Source organism: Thamnophis elegans, chromosome 5, assembly GCF_009769535.1.
Source record: "Thamnophis elegans isolate rThaEle1 chromosome 5, rThaEle1.pri, whole genome shotgun sequence".
Taxonomy (NCBI): Eukaryota; Metazoa; Chordata; class Lepidosauria; order Squamata; family Colubridae; genus Thamnophis; species Thamnophis elegans.
In genome coordinates, this window is record NC_045545.1 from 89,528,214 (window position 1) to 89,551,696 (window position 23,483).

The following is a 23,483-nucleotide window of genomic DNA, read 5'->3' on the forward strand; positions in this document are numbered from 1 at the left end:
TTCCTGTTGCCAGAAAGAAAGACAGGGTTAAGGAAAGCTCAAATGGAATCAAAAGCTATTCTCTCATTTCAGAATCAAGTCAGTCAAAGATAAAATATATTCCCTCTCCACACCAATCATTTTTCATTGACAAATGTCACCATAATTCATGATAGTAAATTCCAGAATCACAGAACTGCCTCTGGTTAGTTCCATTTCCTGTGGGTGTTTGTTGGTGTGTGACTTTAAGCATTATATTTTTATTGAAACCTAAATCCCCAAAAAGTTTACTTTCAATATCATATGTTAACTATTATGAAGCTATTTACAAAACTATAAAGCTTTCATCTCATTATCCAGCCTCTATTCCCCTTCTCAACAAAATGTCTTAGTTCTAGGTATGCCTTAGTTCTCTCTTTAATAATCTTCCACCTATTGTTTCTTGTCGTTTGGAGGTGCTTTAGAGAATAGGTTGACCCAGTGATGGGATTCAGCCAGTGCAGCTGAACGAGTTGTTAACTTTTTTTTGCAGTTCGGTGAACTGACTGATCCCACCACTGGCTGGCCCTGCCCCTTGCCCCTTCCCTCCTAGTCACTCCTCACCTGCCTTGAGAAGGTAAGGGCAATGGTGGGGGAGGGAGATTTGTTCTGGGTGGGCCTGGAAAGCCATAGAGGGTGGTACAAGAAGTGGTGCAAAGAGTAGTGCAGCCCTCACCAGCCAGAGCGAGGTAATGGCACTGTTGTAGCAAGGTGGAGTGATGCAGGTGAGTCGAAGCAGTGGGGGCGATGGCCAGAGCCTTGGTGCAGGAGCAAAGCACCCCTGTACTTGCTTTTGTGCAGCAAAAGCATTCTGCCTTCATCGCGGTAAATTTGCCTGCCCCCTGGCCTGCCCCGACCCCTGCCACCTCCTCATGGCCTTCCCGCTGCTGTTGCACCACCTTGTGCAGCACAGTAAAATTAACCATGCTTCACAATGGGGGAGATGGGGTCCTCTCCTCCTCCTGGATCCCATTATGATGCTGACCCACAATGTGACCCTGCCCCACTCATCCCTGGCAACATCAGTGCCAGCGGCTGGGTCAAATCAGTGGGCAGGCCACAAGGTGGCCACGGCGGTGAAGGCAGCAGGTCGCATGTCTCCCCAAGCGACCAAGGCATTTCCAGCTGCACCAACAAAGGCCAAAAGTAGCATTTCCTGCTGCAAAAATCTTTTTTAAAAACCTTGACTGTCAGGCAGCGAGACCCAGCAAGAGATGAGATGCCAGAGAATCAGATCTGGTTACTTTTCACTGCCACAGTGCTTCCCAGACATGGCTCACAGCTCCAAGCCCAAAGTGGTGGGAAGCGAGGGCTCCCTTGAGCGCATATGTACCACGACGAAGATGAAATACAAAGGCAGGTACAGGGACACTTCATTCCTGCACTTAGGCTCCGCCCATCGCCACCACTGCTTCAGCCCACCTGTGCCACCCCACCTTGCTGTGAGTGACGTCAAGTTGGCCATGCCCATTCAGTCACATTCCCCCCCCCAGCCACGCCTACCCAACTAGTCATTAGGGGAAACCGGTTGTTAAATTACTTGAATCACACTGCTGAGTTGACCCCTTCTAATAGTTGGAGGGAGAAATTTGAGGATAGGCCAGAATGGTAGACCAGTCTGGGAGCTAGTATTATCAAGACATTTTTGTAGTCCTGTGGCCAGCATGGCTATACACCAAAGGCACACAGAATGCTGTTATCTTCCCACCAAAGTGGTACCTATTGATCTACTTGCATTTGCATGCTTTCAAACTGCTAGTTGGGCAGGAGTTGAAGCCAGGAATGGGAGCTCACCCCTTTGTGCTGTGCTTGGGTCTCAAACCCAGGCTGTCAGCTTTCTAGCTGACAAGCTGAACATCTTTAACCCCGGAACCATCATGGAATGGAAGAAAGGAATAGTAAATCCTCTCTACTATTTATTATCCCCTTTACTATGACACATTCTGGAGAAAGAGAAGTTCACTGAGGTTAGGCTCCAACCTGAACCCAAAAGCTTGGAAGAATCAACCTCTGGTCCCAGTGACTGACTCAGATTGGTTCCTGCAACATTATCCTTGCCTCCATTCATGAGTAACTCCCTTCCATATTGTTGCCAAGAAAACCACATGGATCTGTCCATGTATACACAAGAGATTCAGGTTATCTGCCTGTCTGTCTATCTACCTATCTTCCTATTCCAGTAGAAATAGGTGGATAGATCTGTAAAAAAAACCAAGCAATTCATTTTTTCCCCAAAATAATTAATGTTCACATCTATGCAGTTACACATGTTGAGAAAATCCCTGAATTGAGACAAATTACCCATTGATCAGTTGATCAGCTTGGCAACCTTTCTATGCATCCCCAATCAAATGTCTCCAAGTAGCTGACAGCTATCACTCCAAGTTATTTGGGGATGGCTCTCTTTTGGCGTTGAACACAACAGCTTCTTGGCTGCCTAAATCTCTATTCAAGGAAATGATCCTGCGGGTCACATCAACACCTATTATTAATATTTGATCTTCAAGCGAAGTGGTTTTAATGGACCACGTGCTCAACTTCCACCGCATCCACGGGTTCTCCATGGCCGTTACGTGGCCCATCTACCGTAGAGCACAACCTGTTATTTGGCTTGGGCCCATTTGTTATGAGCCATTTCATTTGTAACATCTGTCCACATTACACATTTCCTGCTGTGATATTCTTTTTCCATAAAACCTCTCGCCGTTTTCCACTTCCATTAACGTACGTAGAGCCAGGAGGAAAAAATCCATTAGCCAACAGTCCTATAATATGCATTATGCGATAATGAGGATGAAATGTCCAAAGTGGAAATGAGATGCCAACGTGCTGAACTTCGAGATGTGTGCAATGAGATGTAACGTTGCCAGATGTTGCTGACAAAAATGTCCACAATTCAATTAAATGGTCTCCAACCTTTGCAGCATTGAGTTGTAGTCAGGAAGCAAACCACAGGCTTTCATACATTCATGCTGGACTCCTGGTTAACAGCAGTCTAGGGTCCATCTTTGCTATCATAAAGCAGTTTTGTTGGCAGAAGAAAGCAAACAGTTTCTCCTCCTGGCTGGCAAACTCCAAAGTTAGGGCATCTACCAACTCCAAGGAACCACCTGTTCGATAAATTTCAGCAGCATCATAACAAAGAAGACTGCCAAGGACAGTATCTGTGGCACTTACAGGATCAATTCTCAAAATTTTATGTGCATGAATGGAATCTCATGTCTCCAGAGTCAAGAGCCCAACTGGCCACAGAAAATTCACAACCATCCATAATTAAGAAGTCATCTTCAACATTCCCTCTTTTACTTTCCCAGAGCAAAACCTTGGAAAATGAGTCTTCTGTTCTTTCATCGCCAGGGAGATGTCAGAAAGAGCTAAATATCCATTAGAGACAGCCGCAGACACCAGTGGAGCTAAGCTGGAGCTAAATAGCACTTGGCCCTGCCAGTCCACTTAAGATCTCTTGGAGGATAGATAAGCATTGGGACAACATCTCTCTTTTTGAGTGTAACCCCATGAATAAAACCAGATCTCTCTAACTGTCTTTATTTTGTAAGAATAAACAGCTCTTAGATGACTTCTCAAGAACAAGATATGGAGGGGGGGTTGTGCCTTTCCAGATGTAGATGGCCATGATCATCAGTTACCCTGGCTGCAATTGATGGAATGTATAGGTCAATAATGTTTTTAAAGGGATGCGGTGGCTCAGTGGCTAAGACGCTGAGCTTGTCGATCAGAAAGGTTGTCCGTTCACTGGTTCGAATCCCTAGCCCCGGATGATGGCATGAGCTCCCATTATTTATCCCAGCTTCTGCCAACCTAGCAGTTCGAACGCATATAAAAATACAAGTAGAAAAATAGGATCCACCTTTGGTGGGAAGGTAACAGTGTTTTGTGTGCCTTTGGCATTTAGTCATGCCAGCCACATGACCATGGAGACGTCTTCGAACAGTGCTGGCTCTTCAGCTTTGAAATGGAGATGAGCATTGCCCCCTAGAGTCGGGAACGACTAGCACATATATGCAAGGGGAACCTTTACCTTTAATGCTTTTTTAAAAAAACCATGGGATCTCTTACTCTTCTATATGCCTGTGTTGATCTTCAGTTTTCATTAGATCATATCATCTGAATGTCTAGTTTATCTAATCAAGTCAAGTTAATGTTTATTATCAAGACCAGAGCAAGTTAAAAGCACTCAAGGAATATTCAGTTAAAAATTCCAGAATAAATAAATAACAAATAAAATTACAATTTTATTATAATTGTATTTGGCATCCAATCTGTCCACTATAATATAATATCAATCTTTAAATTAGGAGGCCCATAGTCATCAGATACTAAAAGGCAAGAGAGTGATAATGCAAAAGCATTTGCTGCATTAACTGTGTAAAATAGTTGTGACCGATTCATCATCTGTTTCCAAGAATCCCCATTGTGGTTGAATGTCTACTTTATCTACTGAACTACTACTTATTTATACCATGAACCTGTCTTGGCCAGAAATATTTACTTCATTTTGCATCCGTTTTCCAGAGTTTCAGTAGATAACATTCTTTTAGAGTTACGAAGTGTTTAAAGATTGCCATTCAAACATAACTTTCTTGGCCATTTCAGTTTATCACTGAGTGAGTTTGTCATCTTCTGCTGAAAGTATGAATTTTTTTCCCCCTTTTAACTTATTACTGTGACTCCTTGCAAACATTGTTGAAAGTGTTTAATTCTCTAATTTTATACAACTGGGAATAAATTTGCCCATTTGCAATGCAAATGCAAGTAAAACTTTCCTAAAATTAAATTAGAAAGATTGAATGGCATGCACACATTCCTTCTAAAATAACAGTCATTAAAATAGAAACACAACAGAAGACCCAAGAGGCAAACCTATGGCATGTGGGCCAAAGGTGGCACCCAGAATCCTCTCTGTGGGCATGTGCGCCATTGCCAGATGCTCTTCTGGTTTCCGATGCGGTTTCTGGTTTTTGGCCAGATGGTCTTCGCAGGAACAAGATCACCAGAAAATGGCCTAGAAATGGCCCAAAAACCAGCCGTTTTGGGGGCATTTTCAGACTGCTTTTCAGGCTGTTCTCAGGACATTTTAGGGGGGCATTTTAGGGTTGTTTTTGTCCTGAAAAATGGCCCCAAAACAGCCTGAAACAGCCAAAAATAGGCATGTGTCCACCGGTCAGCTGGTTTTCAATTTTCCAGTGTTCTGGTATGCACAAAGACAAGCTGGCCGGCGCAAATGCTGTTCTTCAGGTTTCTGGTGCATGCGCGCATATGCACATGCATATACATGCAATCCGGTTTTGGCACTTGATGGTGAAAAGGTTTGCCACCACTATTATATCGTCTACATTTGAAAATATCAAACCTTCCTTGATTATGACTTGAACAAAACCTAAGGCCCTCCCATCACGAAATCCCAAGACACTCTGCTAAAGAACATTAGGGTCCAAAAACGTGCCTCTCCTTCCCATATTTATACGATTAAAAATGCTAACTTTTTCCGATGTTCTACGGACATATTGGGAGACTGAATGCAAATATGCTAGTTGTTATTTTCACATGGGGTGTGGAAAATGGCTGCAACTTCAATATTGTGCAAATGAAAACCAGCTATTTGCAGCATTCAGTTTAATTTAAAACCATCCCTTTAAATTGTTCAGTTGCCCAATTGGGATATCGGCACAAATTATCTCTGCATTTACGTACACGCCCTTTTCTAATGAGGCAATTAGCCTTAACTAATGAGCCCATTTACCAGCAGCAGGGCTGTCTGTTACTTGTTCTATCTCTCCAGTGCTTTGCAACCATATATGGATGTGGTGGCTTTATCCAAAGCTTGTGGAGCAAAGCACGAAAGTGATCTTTGCAGTTTATAGACCTCAACCATAAAAAGGAAAGTGTGGATTGACTTTGCAGTGCACTTTAGTTTTAAGTGCCTATGTCCCTTCAATGCTTATCATACTTATCATTATTACTACCTCGATAAAAAGGTGAGCAGCCTTGTCTATATTGTATATTGCCTGCATTATATCCCAAAGCACCAAAAGGTAAGACGAGAATCAAAGGGATTGAAACTAACCAAGGAGAGAAACAACCTAAAACTAAGGAGACATTTCCTAATGGTGAGAGCAATCGACCAGCGGAATAGCTTGCCGTCAGAAGTTATGGGTGCTCCATCACTGGAGGCTTTCAAAAAGAGACTGAATAGCCACCTACCCAGAATAGTACAGGGATATTATAGGAGAGCCGCGGTGGCGCAGTGGTTAGACTGCAGTACTGCAGGCTACTTCTGCTGACTGCCGGCTGCCTGTAATTTGGAAAGTTCAAATCTCACCAGGTTCAAGATTGACTTCCGTCCTTCCGAGGTGGGTAACATGAGGACCCATATTGTTGGGGGCAACATGCCGACTCTGTAAATTGCTTAGAGGGGGGCAATAAAGCACTGTGAAGCGGTATATAAGTCTAAGTGCTATTGGTATTGAGCAGGGGATTGGACCTCCAAGGTCCCTTCCAACTCTATTATTCTATGTTCTATACAAACATGTTATTTAACATAACAAGACTACCAGGTGTGGATGGCAAATGTCCAGACAATTATGTTTTTCTGCCATCTGGTGGATTTTATCTTCCTAGGTTTAAAAATGTACAGGGATAGCCCTCTGCTGTGAAATAAAGAGATGCCTACTGCATAGCCGAAGAGGTTTTTCGATAAAATATTAAAACACAGAAATATCACAGGGGACAATTAAAGCCGCACGTGTTAAGTAATCAGTTGTCCCAGTTGTACTGTTCAGCCTTGAAACCCAGATTATCAGAAAGGCTGAACGAAAAGAGAAATTGATTTCTTTGAATTTTGGTGATGAAGAGAATTGTGGCGAATACCTTGATTAAAAAAAAAACACACACACAAAATTCAATACTAACAAAGCAAAACCAGACACTCACTCAAATAAATGAATGAAATAATGAAACTCTAACATAAATGTTGGGGATAGATAATGCAAAGAATTGTTGATGATGCCTGATGCTTGGAAAAATTAAAGGCAGTCTCAGAAGTGGCCAATAGTGGACAAGATGATTAGATGCTATCAGTGATGAGGCAAGCAGGAGTTTATAAACTTTCAGAGAAATTACTGACATGCAATTCCATCAAAATGTCTGTCAGGACCCAGAGAGGCAGAGATACGAATGACTGAGCAATGCTCATCCAGGTTTTTGCAACCAGAGGTGGTATTCAGCCGGTTCGGACTGGTTCACTTGAACCGGTAGTGAAAATTGTGAGTGGGCCTGCCCACACGCCCCAGCTCTATGACGTCCTATTTAGGCACATTTTTGAGGCAGGCGCATATGCAGAAAGTGCATACATGAGCAAAGTGCATGCATGGAAGGCCAGGCACATGCACAGAAAGGATGTGTGGAAGGGGCACATGCACCCACGAACCAGATGTAACGAAATGTGCAACCCATACTGCAGTTGTCACCTGCCTGAAAACAGTTAAGACCACAAATGACCAACATTACACCATTATTAAAGTAGTGGTCAGTTTCAAAGGAGCCTATCATAATCCAGAAAATTATGAACCAAGTTACCAAGGAAATATTCTAACTACAGAGTCATGTTCTCTGTTGTGATAGGTATTTTATGACAATTGCTACATTTTTGTGCATTGTGTGGTTTTTTTTCTATGTTATGCATCACAAAATGGAAAATGTTCTACTTAGCTGTTACTACAAGTACTTTGTTTATAGTACGCTGGAGTTGGTAGATCTGCATAGTTAGTCATGCAATTAGTTATAGTGTACACAAATATGTAAGGGACGTCATGGCTCAGTGGCTAAGATGCTGAGCTTATTGATCAGAAAGGTCAGCAGTTCGGGTGTTCAAATCCCTAGTGAGCTCCCGTTACTTGTCCCAGCTTCTGCCAACCTAGCAGTTCGAAAGCATGTAAAAATGCAAGTAGAAAAATAGGGACCACCTTTGTGGGAAGGTAGCAGCTTTCCATGCACCTTCGGCATTTAGTCATGCCGGCCACATGACCACAGAGATGTCTTTGGACAGCGCTAGCTCTTCGTCTTTGAAACAGAGATGAGCACCACCCCCTAGAGTCAGGAACCACTAGCACATATGTGCGAAGGGAACCTTTACCTTTACACAAATATGTAACCCACAGAAAAGAATGAAGTTAGATTCAAGAATTATAGACCTGTTAGAGGCAATGTATAAGCTAGGCATTTCAGCGATAGCTAATGTTCTCCAGATATATTTAACTTCAACCTCCAGGATACACAGCATGCATTGTCAAAATTCATAAAACTGATGGAGAGTTTTATTTCTTTTACAAAGTACGGTACTTAACTCTCCTTCTAAATCTCATTTTGTAACATATAAACAATGCTCACCATTTTCCTGGTTTTCTTTATGTCCAGTCAAACACACTATGTATTCCTTCGTGTGTTGATTTGAACATGTCAACAGTTAGAATAGGGAAGAAAAGTTAATTCTAACATGCTTACAATCTATTTTCTTCTTTTGGTTTTCTGGTTGGTTGGTTAAAGGACATTGTTAGCGTTGATTCCCAACAGCCACATATGTAGATTTTGTCCATGATGATCTGGTTTCTGAGATTCTTGGAATTCCATTTACTTTGCTGTTAAGAAAAATGTAAAAGTTCATTGAAAGAAGAAGTGGAAGTTAAAATAAAAGTCCTAGTTTAAATGTATCAGGCTGGGACCTTCCTTTATGAAAACGTATTAGGCAGGTATGGATTAAATGATCACCATAGAGTTCCCAACACTGAACAGGTTATTCTCAGTGCTTTGGACCCATTTTGTACCAGAAAATCTATATCAACTTTAAAATATGAGAAGGCTATGAGAAACTCACAGATCAGCAAGAAAATAGTTCGGCTTTCTTTAATTTGTTCCCCAATCGCTGGTATGGAATATACTGCTCTGAGCATGTATATTTTTCTTCACTAATAGCCATCGGTAGGCTTCTATAACTCTCTTTTAGAACAAGATTAAGGAGGTGTAGCGGAAACAAACAGAACTCATGCATTTTTATTCATTATTTTTTGCTTCCTATTGGTTTGGCAGAAGTGGAAAGAATAAATAAACAGACAAGCATTTTGCTTAATTTGTACAGAATATTCCTTCGGTTGGATATCATGATTCAGAACTGGTTCAGAGTCAGAAAAACATTTTAATGAATTCATATCCATCTTGTTAAAACATCACTGTTGGTTTATTTATTTGATATATTTGATTTTGTTTTTATCCCACCTTTATTACTTTGTAAAGTAACTCAAAGCAACAATTATGTAACTAGCCGATAACCCGGCGTTGCTCATGTATTTATTTATAGGGGGGAAATGTCACAGACCAAATGTAATTTCTAATGTTGGATATCCTCCCTTACCAGAGGGAGCCCCCTTGTGGAGTAATGTGAAGCCATTACCATGGCAATTCCACTGTGCTGTACAGTAGAATCCATTTTATGGCAGTACAGTAGAAGCCATTTAAAGACACAACAGGCTGCATCTTAACAGAACACACACCCTGAGGGATGTTAGGGGTGTCTTACCCCCACAGTATTTTTCTCCAGAGAGTAAGTCCTCTGTGTATCAAGTTTGGTTGAAATTGCACACACACACATTTTTATACATATAGAATTCAGGGGGGTTCCGGCAATCATTACTGCCAGTTTGCTCATGGGCATGTCGTGTGCGCATGCAAACTGGCAGTAAAAATTCCTCTGCGCATGCGCAGAATAAAAAAACAAGATGGCGCTGCCTATGACACTTCTGGGAGAACCGATTCGGGGGCATGGCAGGCCTGGCTCGCTGCTGGTTCTGGCCACCCAGGCCACCTAACTACTACCAGTTCAGCCAAATCAGTCCAAATCGGTAGGAACCCACCACTGATATAGATACTTCCTCCTCTCCCTATTTGCCCCACAACAAGCCATGAGAGGAGTTGGGCTGAGAGAGAGTGACTGGTCTAAATCACCCAACCAACTTTCATGCCTAAGGTGGGACTAGAACCCACAGTCCCCTGGTGATTGGCCCCAAATCACCCAGTCAGCTTTCATGTCTAAGGCTGGTTTTTGAACTCAAAATCTCCTGGTGATTGGCTCAAAGTTATCCAGTTAGCTTTCATGCCTAAGGTAGGCCTAAAACTCACAGTCTCCTGGTGATTGGTCCAAAGTTATCCAGTCATGTTTCATGCCTAAGGCAGGCCTAGAACTCACAGTCTCCTGGTTTTTAGGCCAGTGCCTTAACCAGTACAGCAAGCTGTTCTGCAATTGAATCACCTCCATTAAATTTGGGGGATATTCTTTTATTTCAATTATGCATTATTGAGGCCAAAAGCAAAGATGTCCTTAATGAGAATGTTTTTTTTTTTAATGGAAGCCTCTACTGTTGATCACATCAGAATTTTAACATTTCCCTCCCATACCAGGATGCTGAGCTAAATGACAATAACAAAAATAAGAAGGGATTTTGGCCTTAAAAAAAGAAATATATCATTGAACCAAAGAATTATTAAAAGCAATTGACAGAAAAGCTCCATTACTAAAATACGGATGAAATCTCAATTAAAGTCTCAATTTTTCTTCTTAAGAAGATCGGGTCTGGAACTTACTGGCGTGCTGAGTTACTGTGTTCCAGAAGACAAACTCTGAGAATTTGGTGCCATTCACCAGCCCTTGAAATCAAGTCGTTTGATGAAAGCGGTTTTTCACATTTCAAGCTTCCAAATTCACTTAAAAATGCAGCTTTCCCATAAAACATTTAGACAGCCTTGCCTTCCAACTTGAGTTTCCCAAATCAAACTGTAGCAGAGAGATTTAAAGATTTTTTAAAACAAAAAAAAATCTGTATATTGTTATTATTTATTCATATTGACTTGTGTGTTGCACTTTCAAAGTATAAGTTGGCAGATTCTAGCACCAGAAATACAAGCTGAAGTTCAAGAGATGAGACAATGAAGAAATGCGGAAGGAAAATTCTTTATTTCTTTAGTTAAAATATTTATATAGCCGCCCATTTTATAACCAAATCTGGGTGACTCCCGCTCCCAAATTAAAACAAAAAAACCACATTAAAACTATTTAAAAACACATTTAAAACAAAACCGTAGCAATATGCAGTCACCTCATCTTATCCCACTGCTTGAGAGGTGCAGTGACTGAGTGGCTTAATGACACTAGAGATCATCTTTACTGCCATTGTAGTTTTAATCTTCACAAGAGAGAGGTTCCGTTTTTTTTTTCCTTCTCCCAGTACCGATAAGGCTCTCAAGAAACAGCTGTGGTAAACAATTTTAGCCTTGACTCTTATCACTTTAGTTACAGAGCTTTGAAGCACGAAAACATTAAGCTTCTGAGCAGCAAATTTAGTATTTTTTTCACTTTCTTGCGTTGACTCAGATTTAGGAGGAACAAAGTTCTTAAGTGGAGTTTAATAGCAAATAGTAGACAATTTTTGTTAAATAAAGAGGGAGATTTTAGTCCTTTAGTTGAAGAATAATGCAGAGACTGAAGAAGAAAAACCAGTCCGTTCACTTTAAGCAGAGGGGGGGGGAGAGAGAAAAAGTTGCAAAGAGCATTTCAATAGTTACAAGAAGAAAAATATATACTGACCACAACAAAACAATGAAGATCAATTTCGCCGCTGACTTCTTCTGGTTATGGGTTTAGTTTAGCATAAAAAAGAAATTATTTTGTGCGATTGTTTTTTCCAAAACAGAAAGAATTCCCCAGTTGAATCACACTTCACTTTCTGTTCCCTTCCATTCCATAGCCATCCATCTCCACTTCATCAGCATAAGCTGTCTTTTGTCACTAGCTTGAAGACTCTTTCTTCAGGGATTTTGCAATATCCCCGAGATCAGCAAGATGTATTCTTCCTGTTCACCGTCTCTTCAGGACGATTTAGGTCCGATTGAACCCCCCAGTGGCAAAAGTACCAGCTGCAGTCTCAGAGCATCAAGACTGCACGTCCGTACCGTGGAGACATTGGCTCCTCCCCTCACTAGAGATCATCTTTGCTCCAGCAGTTTGAGTCCTAGCACCAGGTGGTGGAGTGAGTTCCCATCATTCGCCTCAGCTTCTGTCCACCTAGCAGTTTCAAAGCATATTCCATGTGAGTAGATAAATAGGTACCACTTCAGTGGGGAGACAAGCTGGCACTTCATACAGGTGATTAGAATCCTGCTGGTGCTGGACCTTCCCAGTTGCAATGCCCTTCAATGTGAGGCGACTTCGATGGAGAGAGAGAGGACCCTAGATGATGTTGCATGAAAGCCACTCATTTTTCGTTCTGGCGTGAAGCTAACCTGCTCCCTGCAATGCACCTTGGAAAGCAAGGCCTCCTATTTTAGGGAAGAACTCAATTCATGCACTAGATAAATCTGTGCAAAGTTGCTCCCAGTTTGGCCTGGATCGGGCGAACCAGTAGGCTCTGCCCACCCACCCGGGTGCATGCGCAGAAGCATTGCCTGTGCATGCAAGCACAAGCGAATCAGTAGTGCCCAGATTTGCAACCCACCTCTGGGCCAAGCTGTCTGAGGAAGTGACATCCCATCCTCCCCAAAACTCACAGCCACTCTGTCTTGCCACAGTTGAATCGGAGCTGGTTCCTCCCTAGCCAGACCCTTAGAGACCCCAGGTACTCAATCAGCAGTGCCACAGCATCACTTGTCCAGCTAGAGGTGGAGATATATAACTGGATATCAGCAATATATTAATTATACTGGTCCTCATGCTGATGGATGACCTCTCCTAGCAGTTTCATATTGATATTAAGGAGGAATGGCCAAAATCTTGAACCCTGGGGCATCCTGCATTGCAAGGACCTAGGGTTTGACATTTTGCTCCTATAAACTCCAACTGGAACCAGGCACTGAGGAAGGAGAACCACTGTGTCTCTGTGCCTCCCATTCCCAACCCCTGAAACTGATCCAGAAGGATACCATAGTTGATGGTATGGAAAGCTCCAGGAGAGCTAAAATCGTTGCATTACCTCCATCCAGGGGTGAAATCCAGCAGGTTCTGACAGGTTCTGACAGGTTCTGGTAATGGAAATTTTGAGTAGTTCAGAGAACCAGCAAATGCCACCCCTGGCTGGCCCCAGAACGGGGTGGGAATGGAAATTTTGCAGTATCCTTCCCCTGCCACGCCCACCAAGCCACACCATGCCCAGCAAGCCATGCCCACAGCACCAGTAGTAAAAAAAAATTGAATTTCACCATGACCTCCATCCCAAACCCTCCAAAAGTCACCAACAAGTACATTAGATGTTATGCATCCCTTTGTCTTGAGTGAGGAGGAGGGCAGGAAAGTGAGTTTGATGGGTGGAAGAGACGAGGGCAGGAGATAGACAGAAAATGGATAGGGGTGCAATATTCCCCATTACTTAAGGGACTGAGTACACTTTGACAATGATGTAGAAGTGATTTGGACTCCATGTGAGCACAGCAACTTTCTGCCATTCATTAAAAGCCCAACTTTTAATAGGGCAATGCATAAGCCTAAAGGAAGGTGCCCTTTTAAAAGAATTGTGATAAGCAGTCAACCAATTTTACCACTTGGGGATCAGAATTGATCTAAAGTTTGAGGTCTAGCAGTGAACTTAGATGGCAAATGCTCTAGGCAGGAACAACATAATGGAAGATGCAACCTTATGGTCTGGCCTTGGGCCTGTCTGTTGCCTCCAAGGGCAATGCAAACATATTGTCCTATCACTTTATTGAAACAGTCCACAGGAAAGCCAGCTGCCTATTGAGTATCTTATGTTCCACTTGCACTCCTATTCAGAGGAAAGCTCCTTTCAATCCTTCAATTAATATAATTCCGGATGAAAGGTTGCAATGACCCAGGATGGTCTTTGAGAGATACAAGTGGTATATACGTCTAAGTGCTATTGCTATTACTATCATCAAGGGCTACAAATTTCTGATATAAAATATAAAATATAAACAAAATGAATTCTTCCAAACTCAAGCAATCAACCAGAATAGAGCTAGAAGGAACCTTGAAGGTCTTCTAGTCCAGCCCCCCCTGCTCAAGCATTTCAGATAAGTGACTGTCCACTTATCTTCTTAAAAACTTCCAGTGATGAAGTACCCACAACTTCTGAAGGCAAGCTTGTTCCATTGGTTAATTGTCCTCACTGTTAAGAAGTTTCTCCTTAATTCCAGGTTGCTTCTGTCCTTCATTAGTTTCCATCCGTTGCTTTTTTTTCTGCCCTCTGGTGCTTTGGAAAATCAGTGGACCCCCCCCCCTCCTCTTTGTGGCAGTCCCTCAAATATGGAATATACTATCATGTCACTCCTGGTCCTTCTTTTCTCTAGGCTGGCCAAACCCAAATCCTTTAACTGTTTTAGACTCCAGGCCTTTAATGGTTTAAGTTGCTCTTTGCACTTTTCCCAAAGTCTCAACATCTTTTTGGTAATGTCATGACCAAAACTGGACGCAGTATTCCAGGTGTGGCCTTACTAAGGCTTTATAAAGCGGTACTAATACTTCAGGTGATTTTGATTCTATGTCTTTGTTTATATAACCAAAGATTGCATTAGTCTTTTTGGCTGCTGCTGCTGCTGCTGCACACTGCTGACTCGTGCTTAAGTGACCGTCCACTTCTTCATATTCTCCATCTCTGGAAGTCTCTAAGAAGAGGCTAGGCAGCTACCTTGCATGGGTTATTTCCGTGTACATTGCAGAAGGCTGAACTAGATCAGGGGTGTCAAACTCGATTTCGTTGAGGGCGCATCAGGTTTGTTTTTGACCTTGAAAGGGGGGGCAGAGGGAGCGTGGCCAGGGGGCATGACCAGCTCAACAACACTTATGTTGGGGACACCTGTAGTGGCCTGACCACTCTGCCAGCAAAAATGGGCTCCTGAGCTCCGTTTTCAGCTGCGACGGCTTCCTGCAATCCTCTGCCAGCGAAAATGGATCTCAGGAGGACCGCTCAAGGCCCAAGCCAGCTCCATTTTTGGCTGTGAAGTTGTGCTGCAACCCTCTGCCAACAAAACTGAACTTGGAAGGGCCACCCGCAAACCGGTCCTTTGCTGTTTCCAGGACAACCCCTCAGGGCAGATCTAAACACCGCACAGGCTCGATCTGGCCCCCGGGCCTTGAGTTTGACACCCCTGAACTAGATAATCTATATAGCTGGAGCCCCTTCCAAGTCTAGAACTCTTATGTTGAAATCACAAAAGAATCCATGATGAATTGCAATTGTATTTATCTGGTGAAAGCTAAGTTTTTCTGTCGAGAGGGGACAAGGTAAGCTCGGAGCAATGAAGGTTAAATAGTGGGGAAAATGTCGGATCTGAGCTTCTTAATCAGGGAGTAACAGTGAGCTGTAGGGGTGGTAGAATTAATGCCCCTTGTACAATACATAAAACTTTATTTAGTGGGGACAAGTGTCTCTTGCTTAAGATACAGCTTTTGAAAGTGGGAACTATGGACACGATGAAGGAAGGCACAATTGGAGGATAAAGCTTTTCACCATGCCTTCTCAACAGTGTCTGCAAGATATTTCAAAAATTCTACATATATTGGGATACCTCTACACACACACACACACACACACACACACACACACACACACACAGGCATGCACACATGCACACAAGTGCAAAGATACTTCTAACAGAACCTTCTTCTCTATTTTCAGTATTCTGGTGAAGTTCCAGAAAACCGGATAGAAGTTGTTGTCGCTAATTTGACTGTGATGGACCGAGATCAACCCCACTCACCCAATTGGAATGCTGTTTACCGAATAATCAGTGGAGACCCTTCCGGTCATTTTACCGTTCGGACTGATCCTGTTACCAATGAAGGCTTGGTAACCGTTGTGAGGGTATGTATGCCTCTCATTATCTGGGGACTTTGTCCACAGGCAAATTCCAGAGAGATTTGAGTTTGGAGAAAAGTTGGTCTAGATTTTTGTAGGGATCTGATTCATGAAGGCAATGCATTCAATAAATACAGCAACCACCATATTGTAGAGCCAAGTGCATGGATGGATGGGTGGGTGGGTGGGTGGGTGGGATGGGATGGGATGGGATGGGATGGGAGGGAGGGAGGGAGGGAGGGATGGATGGATGGATGGATGGATGGATGGATGGGATCGGAGAGAGATGGCATGGCATGGCATGGCATGGGAAGGGATGGGAAGGGAAGGGAGTTGAGGGAGGGAAGGATGGGATGGGATGAATGGAGAGATGGGATGGGATGGGATGGAAACAGTGGTGGGTTTCAAATAATTTAGCAACCAGTTTTCTGCCCTAATGACTGATGGATGGGCATGGCTGGGTGCTCATGTGACTGGGTGGGCATGGCCAACTCAATGTCACTCACATCGAGGGGTACCTCTCCTGGCCTCTCATCGCTCCTCCTCTCCCAGCCATCCAGTGGTGCGATTAACCAGTTCTCTGAACTGCACAAAATCTTAACCGGTTCGCCCAAACTGGTCCGAACCAGCTGAAACCCACCTTTGGATGGAAGGGGTGGGGTGAGATAGAGGGAGGGAGAAATGGGAGGGAGGGATAGATGGGATGGATGGAGGGATGAATTGATGAAGAGATGTGGTGGGATGGAATGGGATGGAATGGGATGGAATAGGTGGGTGGCTGGGTGGACAGGTGTGTCACTGGAACTGCACAGATAAGGGTTCAAGATCCAATAGGAAAAGGGCATAACATTACAGCTTTCTTATTAAAAGTAAAATTGATTTTTAGAAACAAATCAAGTCAATACTACATACAGCTCAAAATTCCATCCAGCTGTCTTATAAAGCTTTGCCCATTCAGTACCATTGTAGCTTCACATCTGACTGAAAACCTTCCTCTCTTGGGAGCCGTGAGTCTGAATGTGGTGAAGAGGGGGGACATGCAACTCTGCTCAGACTTTGCCAGTCTTCCCGCAGTAAAAGCTGAGCCATTATTGAAGAAATCTGTACATCACAAAGGGGAATCTTAAGGAAACGTGGCAGTTCTGTTGGGATAAAATGAGGGCTTTGATCCATATCAGCAAGATTGCCTTGCCAGAACTTTTTTGTCAAGTGGGAATTATCCTCTAGATAAGGCATTAGGTGAGATAAAATTAACTGCAACTGATAGTAGAAAAGTGCAAGCTTTTGATGTGGACACTATGTCCCTGGATCATATTTTCACATTGACAGCATTTGGTTTGTAGGAATAAAAAAAAATTGTATTGGATCAGCCAAAAATTAGATTACTCCTGTATTTTATTCTTCACAGTAGTCCAGATTTTTTCTGGAATGACCAAACATATAGCCTTCACATTACAGATATTCCTTGAGTTACAGCCATGCGTCCTGCTCCTCCCACCACCCCATGGATGTGCATGTGGCCCCCATGTGTGTGCCCCATCCCCCGTGCATTCGCAGGCATCTCCCACATGCACCCCCATGTATGCACAGCGGAGACCCGAAAACCAGCTGGCTGGCAGGAGCCGCACGCAATGCATGGCACAGCTGAGCTGGGCAACAGCTTGCATGCCAGCAGAAAGGGCTCTGCGTGCCACCTGTGACACACATGCCATAAGCTCGTCATCATGGTAACAGGATCTACTGTTGAGCTGGAGGTTGGACTTGAAGCCTTCAAGGTCCTTTCCAACTCTGTTATTTTATGTTCTCAAAGAAGGGGGAACTATCTTTCTGCATCCTGTGTGTACGTGGGGCAAGATTTATCTGAATTAGAAAACAATAGGAATAGCAATAGCAGTTAGGCTTATATACCGCTTCATAGGGCTTTCAGCCCTCTCTAAGCGGTTTATAGAGTCAGCATATCGCCCCCACAGTCTGGGTCCTCATTTCACCCACCTCGGAAGGATGGAAGACTGAGTCAACCTTGAGCCGGGGAGATTAGAACCGCTGAGCTGCAGATAACAGTCAGCTGAAGTGGCCTGCAGTACTGCACCCTAACCACTGCGCCACCTCGGCTCTTACAAGCCATCCATTGCAGCCCGGTGATTCTGCAAACAGCTTCAAACAGATTTTCTGGAGGCTTTGAAAAAGAGACCAGATAGCCACTTGTCTAAAATGGTATAGGGCAGTGATGGCAAACCTATGGCATGAGTGCCAGGGGTGGCACACGGAGCCCTCTAAGTGGGCACATGCGCCCTCACCAGCTGCTTTTCCGGGTTCCATAAAGACCAGCTGGCCAGTGCACATATGCATGATGGAACCCAGAAGAGAGGCCCTAGCCCAGTGCGCATGCACACGACAGAAAACAGAAGACCAGCTGGCCACCACATGCATGCACACCAGCCAGATGGTGTCTTCCGAGTTACAGCAGTCCAGCACCATACTCCAGTTTTGGCACTCAGTACTGAAAGGTTAGCCATCACTGGTATAGGGCAGTGATGGTGAACCTTTTTCGCTTCGGGTGTCAAAACCATGCGCATGTGCGCTATTGCATGCACTCACATGCCCACCCCCATAATTTAAAGCCCCCCGCACTGTGCCCCCGGGCATGCACATGTGACACACACACACCCTCGCTGTCCCATGCATGCATGCATGGATTTCTTGGAGACTGGGAAGGGCGAAAACAGCCCGACACATAATTTGGAAGTTCGGGAATGGACTTCCGGGTTGCCCGTTGGGTCATTTTTCTCCCTCCGGAGGCCTCAGAAGGCTTCCCTCCTCCTGAAACAGCCAAAAATCAAGGGTGAAAATCAGCTGGCCAGCGTGCACATGCGCGTTGGAGCTGACAGGGCAACGCCTCACGTGCCCTCAGAAATGGCTTTGCATACCACCTGAGGCACGCGTGCCATAGGTTTGTTATCATGGGTATAGTGTCCCCTGCTTGAGTGGGGGGTTGGGTTAGAAGACCCCCAAGGTCCCTTCCAACTCTGTTTTGTATCTTTTATGTAGCTTCTATCCTAAGCTCTTCTGCCATTGAAACAAGCATGCCGAGAGGCATCTATGATGTACAGTTCCAATTTTATTTTCCACCGCAACAAGAGCCATCCCCTCTGTGCCAGAAGACACTTATCTCCCTTACAAGCCTTGCATAAATCAGGCGAGGTAGGAAAGGGATCATTTTACAGAGTCTGAGCAAATTCCCCAAACGTGAAAGGAGAGGCTCCCCAAAACATGAATGTTGCAAGGAATATAGAAATGGATTTGAAAGAGAGATGCACTCTGTTATTGTTTGCCTTTCTCCAGACATAACAACCAGAGGATAACTTATTTCTTGTAACTAAAAATGCCCTTAGAATTAAAAAAATAAAAACAGAAAAAAAAAGACAATTCAAATCCCACCTTATCTATCTGCATTATATGTACTGCTTAAGTTATTACGGTGAACGTTTCCAAATTAGGAGTCGCCAGGAAAGGTTCTTCTAAGCTTTTGGAAATATAATCCAAACATAAAATGGAAACACTACAAGATCTGTAGGTTGATAATGAATGATTAAGGATGGGGCTGGGGTTTTATGGTAATGGTATTCTAATTTCTTCACTATCCGTTTGGTAGCGGGAGCGTGCACATGTGCAGAAGATCCTTGATGACATGTGGGTGGGTGAGTGGAGCCTTGCGCCACTGCTGGTTTGCCTTAACCAGTGTGAACCAGCAGCATACCACCTCTGGAATCACCGCAATGATAAATTAGTCACATAGTTGTTAAGTTAAATCCAGCCTCCCCATTGACTTTGCTTGCCAAAAAGTCACTAAAAGTGATCCCGTGACCCTGGGACTCTGCAGCTGCCATAAATATGACTCAGTTGCCAAGTGTCCGAATTTTGATTGTGTGGCCATGGGGATACTGCAATGGTTGTTATGTGTGAAAAATGTCCATAAGTCACTTTTTTCAGTAACTTTGAACCGTCACGAAATTGATTACTGTAAGTCAAGAACTCCCTGTACATTTGAAATTGGAGAAGCCGAAAGGAAATAAATAATAAGTTACTCTTTTATAAAAAATGTTAAATGTATTAATAAGCTACAGCGTGACCCGTCAAAACCGCGCTCGACTAAATTGCGCTCAACTAAACCGCGTCGCTGACGTCATCAACAGGGCGACAACAGCCAGCGCGGAGAAAGAAGGGCGCTTTAAATAGCGCTTTGAAAGCAAGCTGATTCAACTTAAGGTAAGGGTTAGGGTTAGGGTTAGCTTTAGGGTTAGGTTTAGGGTTAGGTTAAGGGTTAGGGTTAGGGTTAGGGTTAGGGTTAGGGTTAGGTTAAGGGTTAGGGTTAGGGTTAGGGTTAGGGTTAGGGTTAGGGTTAGGTTAAGGGTTAGGTTTAGGGTTAGGTTAAGGGTTAGGTTTAGGGTTAGGTTAAGGGTTAGGGTTAGGGTTAGGTTTAGGGTTAGGTTAAGGGTTAGGTTTAGGGTTATGTTTAGGATTAGATTTAGGGGGGTTAGGTTTAGGTTTAGGGGTTAATTTTAGGTTTAGGGTTTACAGCGTGCTTCTGTCTCCGCGCTGTTGTCACCCTTTTGATGACGTCAGCGATGCAGTTTAGTCGGGCGTGGTTCAGTCGAGCAAGGTTTTGTTGGTGAACCAAGCTATAGAGTTCTTCCTGTTGCAAATTAACCACCAAATGTGCTCAGTAAAACAGTACATGATGACTTGCTAAAACTAACTTCTTTTGAGAACAGAAACATAGTCTGAGACAAGCCACCATTTGGTGAGATAGGAACAGTTGTCGCTTAGGGCGAAGCCACAAGGAGACACAGATAAAATAACCGAGAATCTGCAGGAAGGGTGATGCTGACCCTTTGTAGTGTAAAATGACTTAAAGAATGACTTAGGAAAAGGGGAGGGCTTCTTCTTATGCGTGGCATGCATTGCTTAGGGACTATAAATTGTATAGCATGAAAACTGTTTTGTTTTGTTTTTGCTCTCCTTGTTCTCAATCCAACTTGGGAAGAGACTACTTCATTTCTCTTAAATAAATCTTTGAATTGTTAACCAGACTTGTTTCTGTATTGTGAGGATTAAACTATTTGGGTTTTACATCTCACAAGCCTTTATCTTCTGGTATCTCAGAAAATAACGCCCTTTCTGAGGGTACTAAAAAGTGAGTTCACTGCTTAGTCGCAGTGGTTCATTCCATATTAAGTTATAAAACTTTTGTCTTTGATTCAGTGCCCTGAATCTAATTATTTCAGCAAATTCTGTTTGGGTAGCTCTTTGTGTATATCCTTTTTTTTAAAGCACTCTCCTAACGTTTTACTTGCAGTAAGCTATTCTCGCTTAAAAGCCTTCCAGCTATGTTTCATTTGCTACCCTCCGTGCCAGAATTAACTATGCTATTCTGGCTTCTTGAGAGGTGATCTAATAAGTATCAGAGAGTGCTAACTTAATTGTTACTCATCTGTTCAAATGTGACACCAGCAAGTTTATATCAAGCCATAGATGCATATGAGGAAATCTTGTAGGCCAGGAAGAGGATGTATGTGTTGTACCCCACCAGCGACCAGCAGAGCTGGTGGCAGACTGAGACAGTGAGGAGGTTGGGGAGGAACATGGGCCAGTCTTGGAGTCTGGGGAAGGCTCTGATGAGGGCTCGGCATTGGAGGCAGAGATGGAGCCAGGGCCTTCCAACAGTTTTCAGCTACCTTCGGAGTCGGAGATAAAGGGGGCTGAAGAGCAGCTGGAGCCTGTTCCTGCTGTGTGCATGTGCAGAGCTATCAGGAGAAGGGAACAATTAAGGAAACAGAGATAGACTCGGGAGTAAAGGCACAAGGGGACAATGAATGGCTCCTCCCATATGGAATAAATAGGAGAGAAAGGGAAGTGGTGTTTGCAGGAGACAATTAGTTTGTATTGTTAGTGGGAAGATTGGCTTATCTGATAGACTCCTTGCCAAGTATTTCCCTGTACAGCTTTGCATCTGGAAGCTATCAGCCTGGAAACTATCCAAGGACTGATAAGGTCTGTTAGAATAGAGGAATGGAGAATAGAATAGAATAGAATAGAATTCTTTATTGGCCAAGTATGATTGGACACACAAGGATTTTGTCTTTGATGCATGTCTCAGTGTACATACGGAGAATAAAAATACATTCATCAAGAATGAAAAGATAGTTCTCCTCCATGGGCCGGTGGGAGGTGTCAAGGGGCGGGGCGGGAGAGATGCACATGCCCTTCCCCATGCCCCATTTGGGGCTTGCAGAGTTCTGCAGGAGGCCGTGGAGGCTGAAAACGGGCCTCGGGGGGATCACACACAGCACATTTTGGCTGTCAGAGGCACCATGGGCTGTTCCTTCAAAATTTCCAGGCCGGCCCCGCAGGCTGGATTTAAGCACTCTGCAGGCCAGATGCGACCTGAAGGCCTTGAGTTTGACACCCCTGAACTAACTAGCCAAGGAACAGGCTTTCCTTAGCACACAACCTCACATGGTCCATCTACAGAACTACTACTTCTTCCTTATAAAACCAATCCAGCATTCTGGTCAATACCTAAACAAACATAAGACCATAGAATACCAAGTGATCATGTCTCTGTTTGATTTCAGGAAGTTGATTATGAGATGAACCGAGCATTTATGTTGACTGTGATGGTGTCCAATCAAGCTCCCCTTGCCAGTGGGATCCAGATGTCCTTCCAGTCTACAGCCGGAGTCACCATTTCAGTCACCGATGTCAATGAGCCACCCTTCTTCCCGACCAACCACAAACTCATCCGGCTGGAAGAGGGTGTGCCTACGGGTACAGCCCTCATGACTTTTTCAGCAGTGGACCCTGACCGCTTCATGCAACAGGCGATCAGGTATGATGGTGGAAGGTAGCGCTCTTTATTTTGGAAGGTCGTCGATCTTTGAATACCTGTGAACCACGTTGAATCAGAAGGGATTGTAAAATAGATGGAACCATGGTACACACATGTATTGGGGTTGGGTTGGGTTGGGTTTTAGATAAGAAACTTACAGGAGACAATATTTGTAGCCCAGGATTGAACTGCAGGGTCCATGGTGCTCTCTAAACTTGGTGGCTTTCTTGAAGGCCTTTCATTACCAAACTAGGTAATATCATCAGTGCTAGTGATGTTACCTAGTTTCGTAATGAAATATCTGCAAGAAAACCACCAAGCTTGGAGAGCACCAAGGACCCGACAAGTAAGAGACTTCTTGAAGCTTACTTTACAATTTTGTCTGTTTACTGCCTCAATACAGCATGGAACTGTGCTGTTGCTTTATTTAGCAACTCTGTTGGGAAAGGGATTTGGAATTAAATAAGTCCTGAGATCCATTCCATCTCATTTCTCATTGGCAAATCTGTATCATTGGAAACACCTGGCCACACAAAATTCTCCCACAGGAAGGATCAACAGCTTAGTGGTTAGGCTCCCGTTTCGTATGACCAGGGTTTGTGGTTCAGTCCCTGACATTGCCAGGAAAATTAGGGGGAGAAATCTGCTCAAAACCTAGATTGACAGGCAGTGTTGACAGTTCTGGAATAGATGGAGCAGTGGTCTGA

General features: G+C 43.7%; 1 protein-coding gene across 1 annotated transcript in view; it reads left to right on the plus strand.

Moving 5' to 3' along the window:
• CDH4 (cadherin 4) overlaps nucleotides 1–23,483 on the plus strand; it is a 425,687-nt gene that overhangs the window by 363,399 nt on the left and 38,805 nt on the right. Inside the window, exons 9-10 of the mRNA XM_032219093.1 lie at nucleotides 15,708–15,893; nucleotides 22,523–22,776. Of these exons, the coding sequence (XP_032074984.1) occupies nucleotides 15,708–15,893; nucleotides 22,523–22,776 (440 nt within the window). The remainder of the gene's footprint in view (nucleotides 1–15,707; nucleotides 15,894–22,522; nucleotides 22,777–23,483) is intronic.